The sequence below is a fragment of the Asterias amurensis genome, chromosome 5 (assembly GCF_032118995.1).
Source record: "Asterias amurensis chromosome 5, ASM3211899v1".
Classification (NCBI taxonomy): Eukaryota; Metazoa; Echinodermata; class Asteroidea; order Forcipulatida; family Asteriidae; genus Asterias; species Asterias amurensis.
Window position 1 is genome coordinate 9,102,826 of NC_092652.1, and position 21,332 is coordinate 9,124,157.

Below are 21,332 nucleotides of genomic sequence, written 5' to 3' on the forward strand. Positions count from 1 at the left end.
AAATATATCCGTAATAGACTGTGCAAGTCTCGCGCAGATTTGAACTTCCGGGACCATTGTGGTCCCAACCTTATGGAGTTTTACGTTGGGGAGATTTTGTTTCGTCCATTACTTTGGTTTAATTAAGTTTATGACGATAAAAATGTCATATGTTGTTAAAAATGTAATACTAATTAACAACATATATAAAAGTAAAAATAAAGTCAACATAATAACGAAGAAAAACCGATATTTTAACTTGACCTCAGGTCAGGTTACTTGTAAAAAAATTAAAGATTTGTGCCCATCTCCGATCACGAAACTTACGCATACGCTTGTTTTGGCTGCGCGGGGTAGAAAGCCTTTTCATTTGTCGCTTAGGCGTCGGCTTTCTCTTTAAAATGCGTCACGCGTTTATCTAACGCCCTTTTGCGACCATCGTGCGTCCGCGTATAAACCAACTTTCAGTAGTTTCACATTCGTAGATTTACAAAAGGGGTTTCAAAACATTTAAGATCAAACAAACATCCTTTTCCCAGAGTTTTACTTTTGTCTATACATAGACTTTAACCGATAATTGTATATTTGTTTAAAAAGCTAAAACTAATTTAAACAAGCTCTAATGGGTATTTTTGTTGTTCAGATTCGGCATTAAGAAAAAATTAAAGCAAAGATTTGATTAATAAAAAAATTAAGTTCTTGAACTTTTTGTTAAGTTCTGAGAACTTTTTTTTTTTTTTTTACCGAAAGTGTATAGACTGTGCAAGTCTCGCGCGCACCGGAGCGAGAAAACACGACAACTGAAGAACTTAATTTTTATATATATCAAATCTTTGCTTGAATTTTTTCTAAATGCCGAATCTGAACAACAAAAATACCAAAAAAAGAGCTTTTTAAATTAATTTTAGCTTTTTAAATAAATACACAATTATCGGTTAAAGTCTATGTAAAGACAAAAGTAAAACTCTGGGACAAGGATGTTTGTTTGATCTTAAATGTTTTGAAACCCCTTTTGTAAATCTACGCCCGAATCGGAAACTACTGAAAGCTGGTTTATACGCGGACGCACGATGGTCGTAAAGGCGTTAGATAAACGCGTGACGCATTTTAAAGAGGAAGCCGACGCCTAAGCGACCAATGAAAAGGCTTTCCACCCCGCGCGGCCAAAACAAGCGTCTGCGTAAGTTTCGTGATCGGAGACGGGCACAAATTCTTAATTTTTTACAAGTAACCTGACCTGAGGTCAAGTTGAAATATCGGTTTTTCTTCGTTATTATGTTGACTTTATTTTTACTTTTATATATGTTGTTAATTAGTATTACATTTTTAACAACATATGTCATTTTTATGGTCATAAACTATATTATACTAAAGTAATGGACGAAACAAAATCTCCCCAACGTAAAACTCCATAAGGTTGGGACCACAATGGTCCCGGAAGTTCAAATCTGCGCGAGACTTGCACAGTCTATAATGGCTTTAACCACACTATGGACGCGCTAAAAGTCACGTGCTGGTTATAAGATGAACGTTGGAGATAGGCTAATGGCTGCCCCCATGCCGGAACCCGCGTATGTACGCGCGGCCGATCTAGTTATTTAATTCTATATCTATGGTCACGACTCGCCCAGTTATTTGATTCTATATCTATGGTCACGCCTTGGTTTAAAACTAATTCAGCGGTTTTATATCGCACAATGGCCACGTGATGTTGATGTCCTCTCGATCTCTCGGACTGGATAATCTGTCTCGTCCTTGGTCGCGTATTATAATTTTTGGCAGCAATAGACGATTTTTTTGGTCAAGATATAATATTACTTTTATAATCCCACTTTTTTTGGGGGGGGGGCGAAAATTGCATGTCTCCAAACAGAAAATTCGTTCAGGATGCTTTGGTCGATTGGCACCGTCACAACGTGATTTCAATGCCTAGCCTACAAGACAGCCGCTTTTCCCTGCCCGGGAATAATTAACATTTTAATTTTCGAGCCATCTCGAAAAGCCGATCTTGTGCAATTAATACTTGCGGATACTCCACCCGTGTGTGCTGTTGCAAATTTGAACTCCGGTCTATTATATTTTGGCAGTAATGCAAGATTTCTTTGTAAATTTTGCCACTATGAATAACTCCAAAGTTTTGCGAATGTTGTATGTTTCAACACAGTAATAAGTTCTCCCGTCGATTTCACAAAACTCTTCTTAACTTAAGACTTATCTTAGGACTTAGGACGAGTCCCAACCCTGCACTGTAGCATGCAGACCTTAAGATTTATCCTAAGTTAGGACGGGTTACTCGTCCTAACTCGAGATAAGACGAGACAGTCCTAACTCTTGGTGAAACCGACGGCAGGATGCTTAATTTGTTCGATTTTTGTTTTTCAGAGTTGACTTTATCATACAAAAAAATTGCCTCTTTTAAAAAAGAAATGGGGAATAAAAAATATTGATTTATTTAAGCACCGAGGCGAATTAGAATAAGTCTGTTTTATACTTGTTATTTAAAGAGCACTCCCCGGTTCAATGGTTCGGCGGGAAAATTGAATTGGACTGGGTGCGGTACCCAGGGTAAGGGTTCAATGTATAGTCACTTCACACTTGGCTATTGCTATCAATATTTTGTGCTCCACCAACGCTCGCTGTATTTTCAATACAACCGACCATGTCAACTCCAGCTACCAATGAGGACATTCAAGATTTCATAGCACGTTTTAGCCAAAATCCAGCTGTACCTTTGTTGATGAAAAGGAAGCTTCAATATCAGCTGGATTTCGAAGCGATACTGAAGTCGGCTGCAAGAGTTCGATAACGTGGAAAAGAGAGGGACACAAATCAGTGCTTGATACTTGACCAGTTAGATGAGGTCTCCAGCAGTCAAGACTGAAATAGACAAGACTAAAAAACTTCTTGATCATCGTCAAAAACTGATTTGACTAGCCGTCAGGCTGGGCAACGGTCGAAGAATAATGAGCTTGCATACGACAGCGACGACGAAAAGAGAATCGCCAGAGCGGAAGCCAGAGCGGCAAGGAAGATCAAAACTACAACCAAGGCCAACTCCTCCAAGAGGTTGAGGGGTCACGTTCAACCAAGCCAGGGCTACCACGACCACATACCCCTTGTTTCTTCTACTATGGGTCAGCATCAGCTTCTTCGTGCCCAACGATACCCCCCCCCCCCCCGACGCTTGCGGATGCCAATGACACTGGCGTAAGACGTGCCCCTACATTGGAAAGCATAGCCATGCCGTCACTACCAAAGGTGTCAGCACTTAAACCGGAGGAGGGCATCGGTCGAGGATGACAACACGCAGTAAATAAAGTTGAGTTAAAATCTGTAGCTTGTGTACCGATATTATTCTTTTATTTATACGTTCTTCACGTACTTTATTGTCTCAAAGCACCTCTACACAAAAGGGTAGGCGGAGTCAACCCTCAAACAACTTTATCTATTTTTTTAACAATTATAAATCGTTACAAACAATGACTAACAAAATTGTTTTATTGTTACTAAATACTCTTATGTTTGAAAAAATAAAAGAAAAATATTTCCAGGTGACTGTACTTTTTGTAACACAAAACACAATGACCACAGATTTACAATGATAGAAGAAAGCGTTCCTTAAAATGTTAGTTGCTGTAGTTTTTGAAAAAAATGGGTAAAAGAATGTCATGTCGTGCCCCGATCGTGCGTAGTTTTCGTCGCGTGCGTAGTTTGTCGCACAGTGGAACGCGCCCGTCACTACTTTTGAAAGTCGGCGCGCAATTCGCGCGAGCGCATTGGTGATTACATAAACCATAGATATAGAATAATTACCTCGGCGCCGCGAAGCGTGTCGCGTTGGGCGCGTTTGAACTTCTTGCGAGCGAATTACAGAGTTGAGGAATACAAGCAGCAGCACAGCATGCGCGCATCCATGCATGCTACATTTATTACCGAAAGAGTTCGCCATAATACAGCAGAGCAAGACAAGATAGCCAACTTAGCATTACAGTCATAAGCGCAATACGGACTCAACTTCACGTGTATCAAGCTTAATCTAAAGTCACTGAGGGTTAACGTTTCATGTAGGCGTACGTGGTAAATTATTATTTATCAACGTCCCCTTAATGAGTGTGGGGTGTTGGTACATGCAGGATAAGGGCGTCAGTTTCTACTCTTTCACTAAGCTAAGCTATGACAGGTAAGACTCCTCCGTTGTCAGTTATTTCTATAAATAAAATAATCTAGTGCAACGGAGACGAGCGTCCCACCAGGGCCCAATTTCATAATCATAGAGCAGCTTATATGCACAAACAGTTGTCACACCACTCTTTTATTCAGAGAGTAAAACCGAAACAAATCAAAGAGTTGTTCGGGCTGTTGCCCGAACACCTAAAAAAAAAATCAAAGAGTTGTTCGGGCTGTGTGTTTTTTTTTTTCTTTTTTTTTTAGAGGCATGTCTTCTTCTGCTGCTGTTATACGTTTAATGACATTGAACTGCGTTGTGCCTTTAATAACAGACTTCATAAATAAAATGTTCTTTTGTGTGATTTATTTTAGAGACCATGAATCAACTTTGCGTTCCGATCTTACTGGCAGTGCTGTTGATGCCTTGCTTAGTGCAATGTATACCGACATTTACAAGAAAGGTAAGAGTTGACGCATAAGGGTGGGTCTGTTCAATCGTACTTTACTGTTCTTTAAAAAAAAAACTCCCGGTTCAGCCCGTGCGCATTTTCACAAAAGTGCTATTAGTTTCTTTGCAAAATGTTCATGGTACGTGCACATTAAAAACGTGTTTTATATACATAATGAGCTGTGGGTTGCCTTTTTGTAAAAATGAATAACATCTAAGTCTCAAGTTTGATAAAACAAGTGACTTAATTTTCTGTATCATAAAGGTTTACATATTTGATCAAGCTAAATTCTTTATTAATTTTTTAACAATGTTTGGAGAGGTTTTTGATGAAAACTTTTTACGTTTTTGTTTGGCAGGGAGAAAGGTATTCACCGTGTCTCATTGACGGGGATTGTCTGTCAGTCCAACATTGTCAATGGTTACCAAGCGCTCGAGAACCAAATGGATGGTGTGTTTTCGTAAGTTACTATATTAGAATGATTGATATTTCGTTTTTGTTCTAACTCATGTGACACCTCCACGTCATCCCCGTTAGTTTTAAAGCCAAATGGTTTCAAGCAATAACTGTGTCAGGTAAAGGTGTGACCTTGTTAAGTGTTAATTTCAAATTACAATTATGCCTAATAATACATGAAAAAGTAATAAAAATAAAGCTACAGATATGGCAGTCCCAATCTTGTTAACAAAATGTTAGGCATGTCTTTTAAATGCAATGTTTCAGGATCTGAGCGAGGTCCGATCCAGAGGACGTAAGGAGTACCAGCGCAATAAGCGACTTCGACGTACTACATACAGCGAAGATTCACTAGTCGGTGATGCTACAAGTCAGCACAACGAAATGCAGCCTCGAGTCCGAGGTGTAAATGATCCACATGAGATGAAGGGCGTGGATTACGCAAACAACTACAAAGATTACGGTGGTGTGCAGCAGAGGTTTTTGCCACGAAGGCCAACTGAACACCAACCCATGTTGGGCGGTGCTGATGGTTTGCAGCATAGTGATGGGTTTTTGCCACGGAGGCCAACTGAAAACCAACCCATGTTGGACGGTGCTGTTGGTTTGCAGCATAGTGATATGCCACGGAGGCCAACTGAAAACCAACCCATGTTGGACGGTGCTGATGGTTTGCAGCATAGTGATGGGTTTTTGCCACGGAGGCCAACTGAAAACCAACCCATGTTGGACGGTGCTGTTGGTTTGCAGCATAGTGATATGCCACGGAGGCCAACTGAAAACCAACCCATGTTGGACCAACTTGTTGAAGACGGTAACCAGCCACAGAATTCCAATTCAGAGTTTGTCATCAGTGAAGACAACACACGTGATACCTATGAGTTGAACAACGCCATGGATATCAATAGAATCCACATCCCTACCCAAAAGAGTTTAGGTCTGTATCTGAACGGGGGCGGTCCAGACAGGACGGACAGCCGTAACCAAGCCCATGGTTATGATGAACATCAGAACAAAGGTAAACAACGTATATACACACACTCATTCGGTCAAAGTAGAACAATCGAGCTTTGCCGCATTGTTATATATTTTACAAAAATGTTACAATTATACCGAACACATTTTTTATGGAAAACAAGAAGAAAACAAGCCCATTCAGTTGCAAGAGTAAAAGGTGCCTTCAAAACTCACAAGTTAACTAATTTAAAAAGGCGTATATATAGCCGGACATTGCTGAACCAATGATGAGTAGCTAAGAAGTAATGAGCGAAGATTTCCAGTTCATCGGATACCTAAGTCTTACATGAAAAAATGCCAATGTTGCAGCAGCATTTATAAAGTCATATTTTGTTGAGCTTATTGGCGAGTAGGAATGTGTAAAATGAGCACCATGAAAGAGTTTGACATCTTGTGCGAAATTGGAGCCGATGATTAGCCGGTCCCGAGCTCTTTAAAGAAAGTTTAAGATTTTGGCAAAAACTATTGGCCCCATACGCCTCTCTTAATATTTATGCATGAGGTACGTCACAATGCTATTAACTCAATTGAGGTGATGGGCGCAGCCACTGCAAGTGATGGGGACGTGCGCCCATAGCCTCATTTAGGGTAAGAATTATGACGTCATGCAAGAGAGGCGTATAAAGGTATGAGTGAGAAATAATTCCTCTTTCTCGAAAACTACGTTTTTTAAGAGCTTATGAGAGGGGCTGTTTTATACAACTATCCATTGCCCGTTTACCAAGTAAGTTTTTATACTCACACTAATTTTGAGTATTTAATAACAAAAATAAGTGTCCGGTGTCTATACATAAACCTGTCAGCCTTAAGGCCCGGTCACACAGGCCCGATAACGAGAACGACAACGAGAACGATAAAAATGCACGCCCTCGATTGGTTGAATGAGCGTGGGCGTATTCTGCGTGGAGCATTTCAACCAATCGAGGGCGTGCATTTTTATCGTGCTCGGTATCGGGGCCTGTGTGACCGGGCCTTTAATCACCAAACAAAACTCGGTGTAGACTGGGCACCTGTCTTTGTCAGAAGTTCAGGCTACACTCGGTAATGGCGACATTTCCAATTGCTGATTTGGATCCGACTTCTCTTGCAGGTAATGGGATGGAGGATGATGTTGGTTTTGCAGATGACATTGTCCATGATCCTATAGAGCTGGCAGCAGCTGCTGAGGCTGCTGCTATACGAGATGGAGATGATCTTCCTGATGATTTTGATCATACCAATGGTTTAGGATGGCGAGGAGGAGATGAATAAACGGGGATAGATGACCGACCATGATAGACGCAAACAGATTTAAAGGAAGTGGACACTATTTGTAATTGTCAAAGACTAGCCTTCACAGTTGGTGTATCTCAACATATGCATAAAATAGCAAACCTGTGATAATTTGAGCTCAATCGGTCATCCCATCGAACTTGCGAGATAATAATGAAAGAAAAAAACACCATTGTCACACGAAATTGTGTGCGTTTAGAAGGTTGATTTCGACACCTCAAGTTCTAAATCTGAGGTCTCGAAATCAATTTCGTGGAAAGTTACTTCTCTCTCGAAAACTATGGCACTTCAGAGGGTGCCGTTTCTCACAATGTTTTATACCATTAACCTCTCCCCATTACTCTTCACCAAGAAAAGTTTTGTTCTAATAATTATTTTGAGTAATTACCAATAGTGTCCACTGCCGTTAACCGATTGTTAGGCTATGTATACCACAAGATAAGTCACACTGTTTCCAATGATATTAGTGAAATATGACCTTTCTTCGGATGCAAATGAATCAAACCAAACTAATGTTGAGTGCAGCTATCTCATTTGACAATACAAATTGGAATGTAAACAATGATTTGTACCGATAGTAACTGTTATTCGATAATCTGTTCTTTTGGTCATTCCTTTGAGGGATATTATGTAAATTTTTACTTTCCTTTAAACCTTCTAACAATGGGAGACTTTTGTGACGCTTGGTGGCAGCAGACTTACCAGGTAAAATCCATTGTTCTCGGTCATTTGCGCACGCTTAGAACTTCGTAAACAATGGACATTTACCTGGTAAGTCTGCTGCCACCTAGCGCCCCAAAGTCTGCCATTAATAATTGACGCATTATAGTAACATCGACTTTATTGTATTGTAATTTCTGATTTCCCCCTAAACAACCGGCCAGTAACTAAAGAGAACACCGAACTGTAAAGAGGGCCCCTTTGCTTTGGTCTGTCTATAAACTGGGTTGCCACATTAACGTCGACTAGTCACCTCATTGCGAGGCCAGCTTTATGGCTAATTAGCAAATTTAATTACGGCTAATTAGCAAATTTAATTACGTTAATAATGTGTTAATCGTTAGGTCTTCACACATTATTTTCAATGCAAAAGTTTATCGGCATTTACGCATCATAAATGCTTTCACAAAACCTTGGCGTTTATTTCAGGTTTGTTTTCTATATTTAAAAACTCTATGTAAAAAATGTATGTTAAAAGAGTATGGAGTTCCTAGAAATGTTTGTATCGAGGCAAAAACTGGTTATTACTTTTAGGGAGCGAAGTTTGATGTCGAATGAACACAATTCTATTTCGCTCAAAACCACATTTTGTGACATCGAAACACTGTTTCCACGGAACGATGTATGTCGAACAAACGAAGTCTAAAAGTATTTTGAGTGAACGAAACGTTATTTTGAGGGGACGAAATAAATTGTTTAAATGGGACGAATGTGAACTATTCCTGGTGTATAAGTGAATAGCCAGTGTTACAAACATTTGGACACTTTAAGTACTCAATAATTATTAGGTATAGTAATAAATTAGCTAAATAAACCACTTAGTTCCAAATCCAGACCTAGTTTCCCAAGGCTATTTATGATGTGTAAAATAGACCACGTTAATGGAATAGGAATAATAAATAGTTGGCGTGAAAAAGCTTCCTTCTCGTATACACACGCCACGTGTGTATGTTATTTCTTATTTACTTGGTTGTTAGTGTACTTGTGTTGTCCAGAGTCAGGTTTGAGTTCTTCGATAGACATTGCTGACTACCACCCCTAACAGTAAGTATTTTGAGTCCAAAAAACAGCTAGATGGGCTTACAAGAGACGGGAAAGTTTTCTCAAAATTGGCTGTCTGCCTTCGTGGTGCCGGATATGATGCAGAAAAAACCCTGAAAACCTTGCCTTTTGTAGATCTTATACCTAGCAATTAAAAAAAAAAAACTGCCCGTCCCTGGGTGGATTTGAACCACCAACCTTTCGGTTAACAGCCGAACGCGCTAACCGATTGCGCCACAGAGACACTTGAATCATCATAATGACCCCTTGAATTTATTGCAATTTAGGCCTACCAGATTATTATCGTTATCATAGGACTTTGCCATAAGCTGCGATAACAATATTATTATGTCGCATCAACAATGTTAGTAAGCTGCCAAGCAGGTTCTGGCACTGCTTTGTTGTATCTAAGCTGCCTTCATGACAGTGGTGCGAAACCAAAGGGGCCGGGCGGTAGTTTGCTCTCCCAAAATGTGCAAACTCTCTCCCTCATCACCCCGGCCGAATGGAAATCCATCACTGCTTCGAAAAGATGAGCGGAATCGTTTTGATACATCTCATCAGAGCACACTAAAGTGATGGATCTAAATGGCTCACCCCCTTTAATAGGGGATAATTGGTCGCCATTAAGCGCTTAGTGGGCTATCAACATCCACAGAGCAAGGACAAGATTTATGATGAAATTTTGGTCGGAAAGACATTAGGCATCAGGTAAATGTAAAAAAAATATATATATTTCTCACATACTGCATGTGACCGATCACTTTTTTTTAAGTACTTTGTCCAACGAAAGATTTGTACTTGAACTTTTTAAAGTGCTAATTACTATTAGTATCTTTAGTCGACCTTCTTCATATTTTGTAAATAAACTGTACCATGTCATTATGTCGTAACAACATGTTTGTGCTCTAAATGTAAGATAAGGTGCTGTATTATGCTAATTAATGTCATGCTTAATTATAGTAAATAACCTACTGTTTCAAGTCACTTGTACGACTTGTCACTAAATTACGTTTGTGCTGAATGTTAATTACCTGCTAATTAATGTCATTCTTAGTTACCTTTGTCCGGCCGTTATGTTTTCTGGAAGTATATTTATGTACTCTGAAACTATAACTTGTGCTCAATGATGTTAATTAAACTGTCGATACTGGGCCATGTTTCATCGCGCTGCTAAGCACAAAATTTTGCTGAGCATGGACATTGTTTGCCTTGATAAAAACAGGATACCAACCAAATTTACACGTGATTTTCAGGTTAAGCAAACAATAGCTAAACACCTGTAAAAAGCAATATGTAACATAATCCTGTTTTTATCAGGGAAGAAATTTCCTGTTAAGCAAATTGTTGTCCTTAGAAGCTCTATATGAAATTGGTTCCTGTGCTATATTTTATGGGCGAGTTGAACATCATACCATGAATTTCTTTGGACCCGCCCTCTTATCTATCGGAAAAACGTCTGGTACCCAGACTCGCAGAGGATCGAAACGGTGAGCATGCATGCAGAGCATCCAATCAACACGTCACCCTCCCGGCCATACACATCACAACAAGCAACAAAATGGCGCTACGTGTGTTCACTTTTGTACGTCTGAATCTGAATCTGAATTATATAGTCGGCAAAGCATCCTTTCAGGAAACATCTCACCAACTTCTGAGCTGATTGATAAGTTCCTTATATTATGCTCAGGCTGAGCTGAGTATGCTACGATAGAAGGTACGTAGTTACCGAAGGTAATTTCTCTTCAGTTTATATTTTAAGTTGACAGGCCTAAAAAAGAGGCAGGAAGGGAGGGGAAAAGTTTCCGTATGGCGCCACCACTTTTTCATTCGATATGAAATAATATAGTATCTAAATTACCTCAAGGAGATATCCCTTTTTTGTGACAATTAGTGAACAATTGGTGGTGCTGTACATACAGAAAGTTATCCACTTTGGCTTCAGTCAAACAACAAATACAATACAAATTCTAGAATCTATGGATTTGTTGTTTGTAAATTGTAATTGTATTTATCAAGAATAAAACTATATTAGTATTAAATTAGTAAGTATAAGTATTACAACAAGTCAATAAGTTTTATAGCGAATAGCAAAATATCAAGAGAGGGCGCTGTTGAACCCACACAAAGGTATAGGCGTTGCGTCCGCGAGTCGTACAAACTGCATAGTAACCGCCCCATATTCCTTCCCACAATGCAGTGCGTTACTGAATCGCGATAAACATTATAGACCAAATGTGACTATCGCCCTATAATTTTTATAAACAAAAATCTACCCCCATCTGTTTTCTCAACAATATCAAACAATTAGAGATACTAGAAATATTGAAATTGGTGTCTTCTTCTTAGGCTAATTGCTTATTCCTATGCAAAGTACATAATACAAACGTGTACATAATACAAATCAAGCAAGACGATGCATTTGCAAGTTTTGAAGGGGGAAGGGTTTAAAATTGCATTTTTTGGGAGTGATTTGAAACAGAATGACCCATTGAATACATTCCAATATTCCAATATGTTTGTTATGGTTATTGTACTCCTTGCTCCTTCCCTTGAACGAAGATGCGGTTCATTCCGCTACTCTCTGATAGCGGAACAAACTTCATATTTCTAAATTTCTCAAATGCATCAGTCACTGCATCTGTTTCTTGACTTTTCAATCAAGACCTTGGGCCAGTGCCAATGGCAATTATTGAACATCCTGCTCCCATTTGACTACTGCGCTTCAATCATTGACAATGACATTCATACTAAATCTATACGTAACTATGGACTGCTAAACCATTGTCCCTACTTACATGTAGGTTTTGGGAGACCTACATGTATCAATTGAATAAGCTATAGGTCGCCTAGAATTAACAACGGAAATCATAAATTACATTGCCCTTAATAGTGCTAGTGCTCTTGACTTCTTTGAATTGTTGGACTCACGCTTGGCACTTTGGGGGTCTTGAGTAAGAAAACGATTGCTTGCCCCTTTTTAAGATATGATACCACTATCTCATACCATTTTGTACCAATGTTGCATTATAACCATATATAATCTATCGAGAAAGGTCCTGCCAGTGGGTCTTCAGCAGCCTTTTGCCAACCTAGCCTCGAGGGATAAAGACTGCATACTAATTACACACTTCCTGCATTTACCTTCAGGTGTACATTACATGTAAATGCATTTGTCGTTCCTGCTCTTAGTTTGAAGTTAGAAAGAAGCAGCAGTCATGGCTCAACCACGCAGCTACCCAAGAATAGTACAAGATATCACAGGTATGATGTTTCAAGATGTTTGCTTTTACACACATTGGGTCTTCATGGTCACTTCGGACTTATTGAAATGTCCATACTGAACGAAAAAAAGGTTATGGGGAAAGGTCTCAGCTTTTCCCCTGCATTGCCCTGTGCCGGTGCGTAGTGCGGGTTCTCAGTTTGAGTGTTTAGTGCAAGTGCCTAGTAGGAGTACCCCATAGAAATAGAACCCGGAGAACGCTGAGCTCGACCACCCTTTGAGTCGTCTGTGGACGCGGCGTATCAATACCGCACAATACGCGCGTATGGCAAAATTATCATCGTGTGACACGCGCGTATAGCAAAATGGCAATATGTCAGCGCACATAGACCATTTCTAGTGTTTTCATTGGTCAATGATGATGTCATTGTATGGCAAAATTGTATGGCAAAATATTTTGCCATACACGCGTTACGAAAATGGCGTGTGCGCGTCCATAAAAATGGTCTCACAACGAAACCGCACGCACAATGAGACACTCGGCGTTCTCCGGGTTCTATTTCTATGGGGTACCCCTAGTCTGGATGCCTAGAGTGTTGTTTACCTATTAGTGCAAGTGCCTACATGTACATCATGTACCGGTAGTGTGGGGATTGCCTAGCAGTGTGCATGCTTACTTACTACTACATCCATGACCTTTAAAAACATTCAGCTCAGATACAATGTAGCTGTTTGACCATTATACATTAATAAATACCTTGGACGGCTCCAAGTGTCTGTTTGGTCAAAAACCGGTCACGTGTGGGAGTGTTAACAATCGGTATAAAGACTGGCTTTATAAAATAGAGAATAAGTGGCCCCTATTAAATCAGCATATTGTGTAAACCTTGCGCGTTGCACTGTATCGCATGCTTATTTATATCCATGATTAGTTTCATTGCAACTTCGCGCACTTGTGCGTACACGAGCTGAAAGCGTATAAATTTTGAGTGGGTGCGTGTAACAGGTGTGCGCATATAAACTGACGCTGAGCTCAAGCGTGCATTTTAATGCACAAAGAACAGTCATCGTCCAATCATTTGCCTCCGTTGACCCCAGTGGAAAAGGCGCCGAACAGATCATTATGTAAAAGAGTCACTGGTCTCAAAGATCAATAATGTGATTAATGCACGAAAGAGATGGGAACCATCAAAAGCTTAAATTTGGCCCCTGAACATGTCTGGAAGTACCGCCGAGAGAAAAGTCACAAAATTTGGACAATTCTAGCCGGTTAATTTTGCTAAATAAGGTATTATGGGAATAACAGTGTTGGGACTCGGTCTTCACTGCGTGGTAATGACCTTGGTTGGTGGCTGGCGCTGTTAACGGACCTCGCATTGAAGACAGGGTACTCGCACTGTTATTCCCTAATTATAACATGGTTTGAAGGTAAACAGTTTATATTAGCTGCCTAAAGTATATTGGAAGTGATAAACAAGTGTCTGAGGCGAAGCCTAGGGAACTTGCATAAACAGGTACCTGCCCTGTTGGTACGCAGCAAAGATAACCTCTGGGTGTTAATTGACCAGTATACAATTGTTGCATGCTGTGACGAGGTCCATGGCGTTTTGCACACTCGAGGGGGAAAATGGAATCGAGGCGAAGCCTAGGGTGCCATTTTCCCTCGAGGGCGTACAAACATGGACTCCAGTCACAACGTGCAACAATTAGTTTGTTATACCTTTGTAAAATTGTTATTCCTCTTCTTGAAGTTCTGTTGTCATCTTCAAACATTGTTACCACAGACTATTCGTTGTTTAATAAGCAGACGAACATGAAACAATTCCCTCGAACCCGCAGTTGTTTAGTACACAGCGCAAAATCGACCAACGCTGGGAACGATCAAGGTGACGTACACAGGTGTACATACACCGGTGTACATCACTTTTCATGTTGAGCCATGTAGTATGCGTTTTTGTTGCGCGTCACATGATTGGTTCTCGACCAATCAAACTTCACAGTTTGTTACCAAGATATAACAATGTCATTTGACTCACGTTCATTTCAGAAGTGGCCCGTAGTTTCATTATTGTATAAATATTGATTATTTAAAATCTGTTATTTATTTCAGGTTGTGTCAATGATCTGAAGAAAGATTCCCAGGATTCTCAACTGCCAGTCACAGACGATTCTTTAGCTCTGCATAAGTTCTGTGCTAAACTTGAATACCTTCTTCAGATAGACATGAAAAGTAGGTTACCATTCAATGTACGGTAGTAATTTAGCTGTATCTAGGCCTTAAGCTTGGTTCATACTTCCTGGGAACGCGAATGCGATACGAATGATGACGTCACAATTTCGCAACGAATAATTCGCAGCAGTTCAGCTCCGTTCAACTCACTTGCGAATATTGGTGCGAAAGGAGGGCTGTGACGTCAAAATCTAGTCAAATGATCGCTTCGCATTCGCAGGAAGTATGAACTGGGCTTTAGACATTGATGTCATCCAGCTGTCATCTTAGAGGTAAAATGGTGACGAAACAAACAAAGCGCACAGATTTGTACACACCCGCACAGGGTTGGCCAATGCACAACCCCCTTTTGACCTCTGGTTGAGAGTGCCTTACTGAAATGACGTCATGTGCATAAGGTCTATAACGGTGTCTACTTTGTGATGTTCTTGGTTCAATAAAACATAGGCACTACACAATGTACACTGAAACAGAATTGTTCACCTACTCATTAGGCATAAAAAAAAACACGTTATGTTGGCGTAACAGGCCCCCAAAAATAGGGTAGATAGGTTGGGATTTTTTTTTTTTTTTCCCTCCCAGCAATGAAAATGACATGTTTTCTAATTGTTTAAGCCGGTAGTATCAAATTACAAAAGAAACACGGCTACACACAACAAATAGTATATTTTTAAACTCTTGATGACATTTATTTTATTTTTGTGTCTGTAAAACATTTTAATCATTCAATTTCTTCCCTTGAAAAAAATAAAAGTATCCAGGGTCGGCCGTATTTTTAGGGTAGGTCGGGTTACGCCAACAAAACATTTTTTTTTTATGCCTTAAATGGATTTTACCAATCACACGTACATAATGTACTGATTTGATTGCACAAATGGTTACATTCATTGTTTATTCAATGATACTTACAGGTCGTTCCGGTTTGCTTGGGGGTCGTCGTGATTATTGGGACTACTTTTATAAATGCATGTATAAAGTCAAAGGACTGAATGATGGACTGAGATTTGTCAAAGCAATGTCGGAGGTAAGTGAAAAATAACCGCCAGTCAAATGTTAAAACAATACTTGTCAGAGATGTTAGAGTAAAAAGAAACACAGCTGAAAACTTTACTGGATTAAAAATCAGTACACTTAAAAAGACACGTTGCCTTGCATCGGGTGAGTTGGTATATGAAAAGGGTTTGAATACCCTTTATTAGAAAGTGGATATATGGTTAAAAAGATGTTTTAAAACAATGTAATGAAAATCATTTGAAACATGTACAAATGTATTTTCATTACATTGTTTTACTCATTTGTCAAAAACTACAGCACCCCAGTAAGTAATATTTGAAGGGAAGCTTTCCACTATCATAACCTTCAAACCCTGTAAGTTTAATGTAAATCTATTGACATTTTGAAAAAGTACCCAAATCCTTTAAGGTGTCTTGTTCTTGTTGATTGCATAGGTCAAGTCATCTCTTGGGCGTGGTCGTGCTTTCATTCGTTACAGTTTAGTTCACCACAGACTTGGAGATAGTTTACAACAGTGCATCTCCAATACCAAGATAACCAGGTACCTTATAAAACCTTTCAGAAGAAACATGTGAAAATAATCGATGGCCACTTTTGTTTCCGGATGAACCAAAATGTTATGATTTATGAAGCCTTGGTAATCATAGCCTTGCTCAAGGCAGTCGCATTATTCGCTCCGAAAAGACGCCGCTGTAAACCCACCCGTATACCCTGTGCGTGGTGCGTGCAATCACACCGCATGACCCACCCGTATACACACTGTCACATCGTACGACTACTGTGCACATAAGTCATCCGCACTCGTACCACTAACCGCATGCGGAGGCTGTCAGGCCGACAGCCTTGTCGGGTCTGTAACTTCCGGGTTTAATGTGTTGTATTGAAATATTTTTCCACAAGTGGAAAAAATTGGGGGGGCTTTCGGATATGCTAGTATGCAGCCATGAATATGTATATCTTTCGTCAGACCTATCAGACAACACAGGATGTGAGGCAAATGAATTATTCATTTTGACGTCCAATCACGCATGCCTATCATGCTCGCTGAGCGTCCGTGGTGGTGGTGTGTGATGTAGACTTGTCTCGTCTTTCGCAGGCATTATGGTAATGAGCTGACAGGCGTGGGAACTCTTCGCTTATATAGTAATGAGGTCAGTGACTTCAACACAGACCCTACAAGGCTGTCGGCCTAACAGCCTCCGCATGCGGATAGTGTACGGGGGCATCGTGTCGTGCGATGTTACGCACAGTGAATACGGGTGGGTTTTATACAGCGGCGGTCTTTTTTCGGAGTGAATAACTCGACTGCCTTGAGCAAGGCTATGGTAATCAGTACACTCATTGAACTTAAATAATGCAGCTCCCAACATTAAGAAATTCCTGTTTTGATTGTTTTCTCACAGTGTTGTCTGTTGCCGTACGCGTATACACTCGCGTGCAAGACGCATGATGCAAGACGCATGAATTCTTGGTCACCATTATCTTTACTGCACAGCGTTAACAGGCAAACGCAACGCAATTTTTGCGCGTCCTGTGTCTTGCAAACACGTGAGAGTACGAACACAAATTTGAATTTGTTAACGTTGGGAGCTGCATTATCTCACAAAAATGATGGATTTGTGAGGAATATATGAGGACCAAAACCCACCGCAGAAAAATGTATGCCGCCATAGATTGTGATTCTGTTAAAATTAGTTGCTTGTTGCAGGTAAGATTTGAGTTATGAAACTGTGAAAATTTTCTGCCCCAGAAATGTACTCTGATGTCCAGGACGTCACTGTAGTACAATACGAAAGGCCGCCAGGGCTAGGTCAAAACTCAACAATGCGTTGGTAAAACAGAATCAAATTGTCTCAGAAGGGTTAAATACATGTATGGCCCCATCTGAATTGTTGGATACAGCTACAGCTGTTGCTGAAGACGTCCTTTATTTTATTTTATTTTTTTTCCCCGGACTCGCCTCGCTTCTTATGGTGATAGGGCCTTCTCTAATCTTGCCCCCCGCCTCTAGAACTCTCTGCCTCAAAGTCTTAGAGATACACATGACATTTCTCACTTCCAAAACTCCCCTAAAACACATCTTTTCAGACTGGCCTTTGAAAACATCAGAGAGATTTTTTCTTTTTTCGACCTAGACCTGCGCCTTTGAACGTTTTTATAGAGAAAGTGCACCTTACAAATGCTGTGTTTTATGTTTTATTATATATTTAAATGCATGTTGATGTGGTGATCAGCCGTAGGAAAAGATGTGGCCGCCAATTCGGAAATGCCCTATTCTTATTTGAATGTGCAAAAAGTCTATAGACTTCGCATATTATGTTCAAACTTGGCAGGCATATTGGTCAAGAGTAAACTGTTCCTCTCTCATTCTTCTTTTCTTGTGACATCTTTTTAACTACCTGCAGTTTAAAACATGGTTTATTTGAAGTGGGATTGCTTAAAAATACTTTTATTTTGACTTGGGGTGGGGGGGGTGCGACCGGTGAGTGCTTTAAAGGAACACGTTGCCTTGGATCGGACGAGTTGGTCTATGAAAAGCGTTTGAAACCGTTTGTTATGAAATGCATATGGTTAGAAAGATGTTTTAAAAATAGAATACAATGATCCACACAAGTAGCACTCAACATTGTACGGTTTTCATTTTACGTCGCGGACTAACACGGTCGGCCATTTATGGGAGTCAAGTTTTTGACCCCCATAAATGGCCGACCGTGTTTGTCGACGAGGTAACACGAAGACCACGCAATTTCGAGGCATATTTGTGTAGATCATTGTATTCTACTTTTACAACATCTTTCTAACCATACCGATTTTATAACAAACGGTTATAGAACGCTTTTCAAAGACCAACTCGACCGATCCAAGGCAACGTGTTCCTTTAAAGTGTGCACCCAAAGTACATATTCAATACACGTTTATTTCATACTCTTGTTGAGAAAAAAAAAACAATTGTGAGAATTAAACAGTACATAGAAATTTAACACATCTAAAGTGTATTAAATTGTACAGAAAAACAATATAATCTAAAAGTAAATAATAAATTAATAACTAGGAATTAACTATGTACAATCCAGGAGCGAGAGCATGAGGCTGTTAGTTAAAGCCGTGATTGTAGACAACAGCCTTTATACAGACAAGAAAGCAAACAAACAAACAAACAAATAAACATCGAAGATGAAACAAGGGCAAGACAATTACACAATGACAATACAAAATGCTGACGACAAAAACACAAAGGGTGTTAAACAAGGCTAACTGAATAAATAAGTGGAGAGAAAAGCTATGTTACACAGTGGGAGAGGAGGACTCTTTGGTAAGAGATCTTAAATCGACCCACGGACAGCATTGTTCTTAAATTGCTAGAGAAAGCGTTCCAAAGACGTGGACCAGTGAATCGAAGGGTGTTACTAGAGTACAGGGTGCGGATGAAAGGAAGAAACAGGTTATTATAGTTGTTCATGATATGAGAACAAGTTTGGCAAATAATATGGTCTCATTTAAAATGAGAAAAGGTTGGAACAGTTCTCCTTTGGTAAAATTTAACCATAAAATCTAAGGGTCCAAATTTATTCAGCAGTTTATTTGCATCAGCAAGTGGATGCGAAATGCAACACAGCCTAAATTGTCAAAGTCTTTCTTCATTAATTTTGCTTCCTAATTATTTCACAGTGGGAATGAATTTTGTTTTAACTTCAAACTTCATTTACTAGTAATTCGCTCTACTTTATGAGAAAAAAAATCTAATTTTTTGTGTGAATGTTATTAAATGACATTTGAGCATCTGTTTCCATTGTTGCTTTCAGTGAGTGGTATAACCTGTCAGCGGTTCTTCTGAATGCCATCCATGGAGCAACAATAACTAATGCTTTGTATGACCTGAATGATATTCAGTTTGATCTGGCACCTACTGGATATGATCTGGACACTGCTTGGCCTACCTTTGCTCGTAAGACTCTCGGTGCACCTAGTCTATACTTATGGACTCCTCCAAGTAGGACAACTAGTACCAGTAGCATCAATTCACAGGTAACAAGCAACTGATGGAGTTTAATGGTTAAAAGGAACACGTTGCCTTGGATCGGTCGAGTTGGTCTTTGAAAAGCGTCTGAAACCGTTTTTTTTTTCATCAAATGCATATGGTTGGAAAGATGTTTTACAAGTAGAATACAATGACCCACACAAATTTGCCTCGAAATTGCGGGGTTTTCCGTTTACTGTGCGACCTAAAACGGTCAGCCATTTATGGGAGTCAAAAATTTGACTCCCGTAAATGGCCGGCCGTGTTAGTCGACGAGCTAAAAGGAAAACCATGCAACTTCGAGGCATGTTTTCTGTGGGTCATTGTATTCTACTTTTGTAAACATCTTTCTAACCATATGCATTTGATAACAAACTGTTACAAACGTTTTTCAAAGACCAACTCGACCTGATCTAAGGCAAGGTGTTCCTTTAACAGCTGTACATATTTATTTCATTATATGAATCATAAATAAGCTTTTTCATCCATGAAATATCAGGATAAAGTAATATCTTTTTAGTTAGCTTCTTTCATACTGGGTAGCACTCTAACCAACCTGCAGTGACAAGCCAGTGACTATCCAACACAGTAGTGGTATCGTGTAGCTTAATAATAATATCAAAGTCTTACATGCATATAGCGCACGTGTCTACCAAACAAGTTACTCAAGGCGCTGAGTATGTACAAACTTTCAGAAAGATAGGTTATTGCAATGATGGATTCTGAGACCCAATTATGTAGCACTTATAAGGGTTTACAAGGTGCTATGGCGCATTAAGCAGCCACAACCAGGAACACTGGGGCGAACCCCTTCTCTTTTCGATAAGTGCACTGGGTTCTTTTACATGCGTTACACAACACATTGGACCAACGGCTTTACGTCCCATCCGAAGGACGAAGCAATGGTAAAGTGTCTTGCATTATAAGGACACAAGTGTCACAGCTGGGGATTGTTGTTCAATACAATAATCCACCAGCTTTTACTGATCTTTATGTATAATTTGAATGGGACTTGAGTTTGATGCATTATGAATGGTCTTTTTAGACAATGGTTCATGGATCTTTTGGAGTACTGAACTATAGCCAGCCGTGTGTTTTGCTATGTGTATGCTCACTAATGGAAAGTCTGCAGATGCTCCGGTCAACACAAAAGTCATGTCGCCCAGTATGCATCCAGTGTTTTCACACATCATAATAATAATAATAATAATATTGAAGTCTATAGCGCACGGATCTACCAAACAAGGTACTCAAGGCGCTGACTATATACAAACTTGGTTCGTCAGTTCATGTATGGTGGATTACATAAAGTGTGTACACTGCCAGCAACTGTTTTGTTAGCCAAACCAATTCTGTAATGTTCCTTTAAAGCCATTGGACCCTTTCGGTAAACAGCGTTGTCCAAGGCCTACACTTTGTGTACCTCAACTTCTATATCAAGTAACAAACCTGTGAAAATTTAGGCTAAATCGGTCATCGAAGTCGGGAGAAAACAACGGAAAACCCCACCCTTGTTTCCACGCGTTTCGCCGTGTCATGACATGTGTTAAAAATAAATCCGTAATTCTCGTTAACGAGAATTTATATTGTTTTGCTGCTTTCTCAAAAAGTAAAGCATTTCATGGAATAATATTTCAAGAGAAGTCTTTCACCATTACCTTCTGTAAACCCTGTAAGTTATTTGTAAATCTGTCATTTTAAATTTTTTTTCTGTTCCGAAAGTGTCCAATGGCTTTAAAGCCATTG

At 39.7% G+C, this 21,332-nt stretch overlaps 2 protein-coding genes and 1 non-coding gene across 4 annotated transcripts in view; 2 read left to right on the forward strand and 1 right to left on the reverse strand.

The window, feature by feature from the left end:
* The first annotated feature begins 3,848 nt into the window (after positions 1 to 3,848).
* LOC139937727 (uncharacterized) lies at positions 3,849 to 8,975 on the forward strand. The gene is made up of 5 exons (XM_071933016.1): positions 3,849 to 4,159; positions 4,519 to 4,607; positions 4,954 to 5,055; positions 5,319 to 6,069; positions 7,159 to 8,975. Exons 1-5 carry the CDS (start codon positions 4,153 to 4,155, stop codon positions 7,317 to 7,319), a joined length of 1,110 nt encoding a protein of 369 aa, XP_071789117.1. The 5' UTR covers positions 3,849 to 4,152; the 3' UTR covers positions 7,320 to 8,975.
* A 296-nt stretch (positions 8,976 to 9,271) lies between these two features.
* On the reverse strand, positions 9,272 to 9,345 carry Trnan-guu (transfer RNA asparagine (anticodon GUU)). Its single transcript has one exon. It is a non-coding gene; the product is annotated as a tRNA-Asn (tRNA).
* A 208-nt stretch (positions 9,346 to 9,553) lies between these two features.
* LOC139937060 (FYVE and coiled-coil domain-containing protein 1-like) overlaps positions 9,554 to 21,332 on the forward strand; it is a 38,086-nt gene continuing 26,307 nt past the window's right edge. The window contains exons 1-7 of one of the 2 annotated variants that reach the window (XM_071932041.1): positions 9,554 to 9,812; positions 10,572 to 10,818; positions 12,252 to 12,365; positions 14,435 to 14,554; positions 15,466 to 15,578; positions 16,003 to 16,109; positions 19,372 to 19,594. In XM_071932041.1, coding sequence (XP_071788142.1) covers positions 12,320 to 12,365; positions 14,435 to 14,554; positions 15,466 to 15,578; positions 16,003 to 16,109; positions 19,372 to 19,594 — 609 coding nt within the window. In that variant the 5' untranslated portion in view covers positions 9,554 to 9,812; positions 10,572 to 10,818; positions 12,252 to 12,319. Of the gene's footprint in view, positions 9,813 to 10,542; positions 10,819 to 12,251; positions 12,366 to 14,434; positions 14,555 to 15,465; positions 15,579 to 16,002; positions 16,110 to 19,371; positions 19,595 to 21,332 lie in introns of those variants that run through there. The other variant, XM_071932040.1, reaches the window with a different exon arrangement.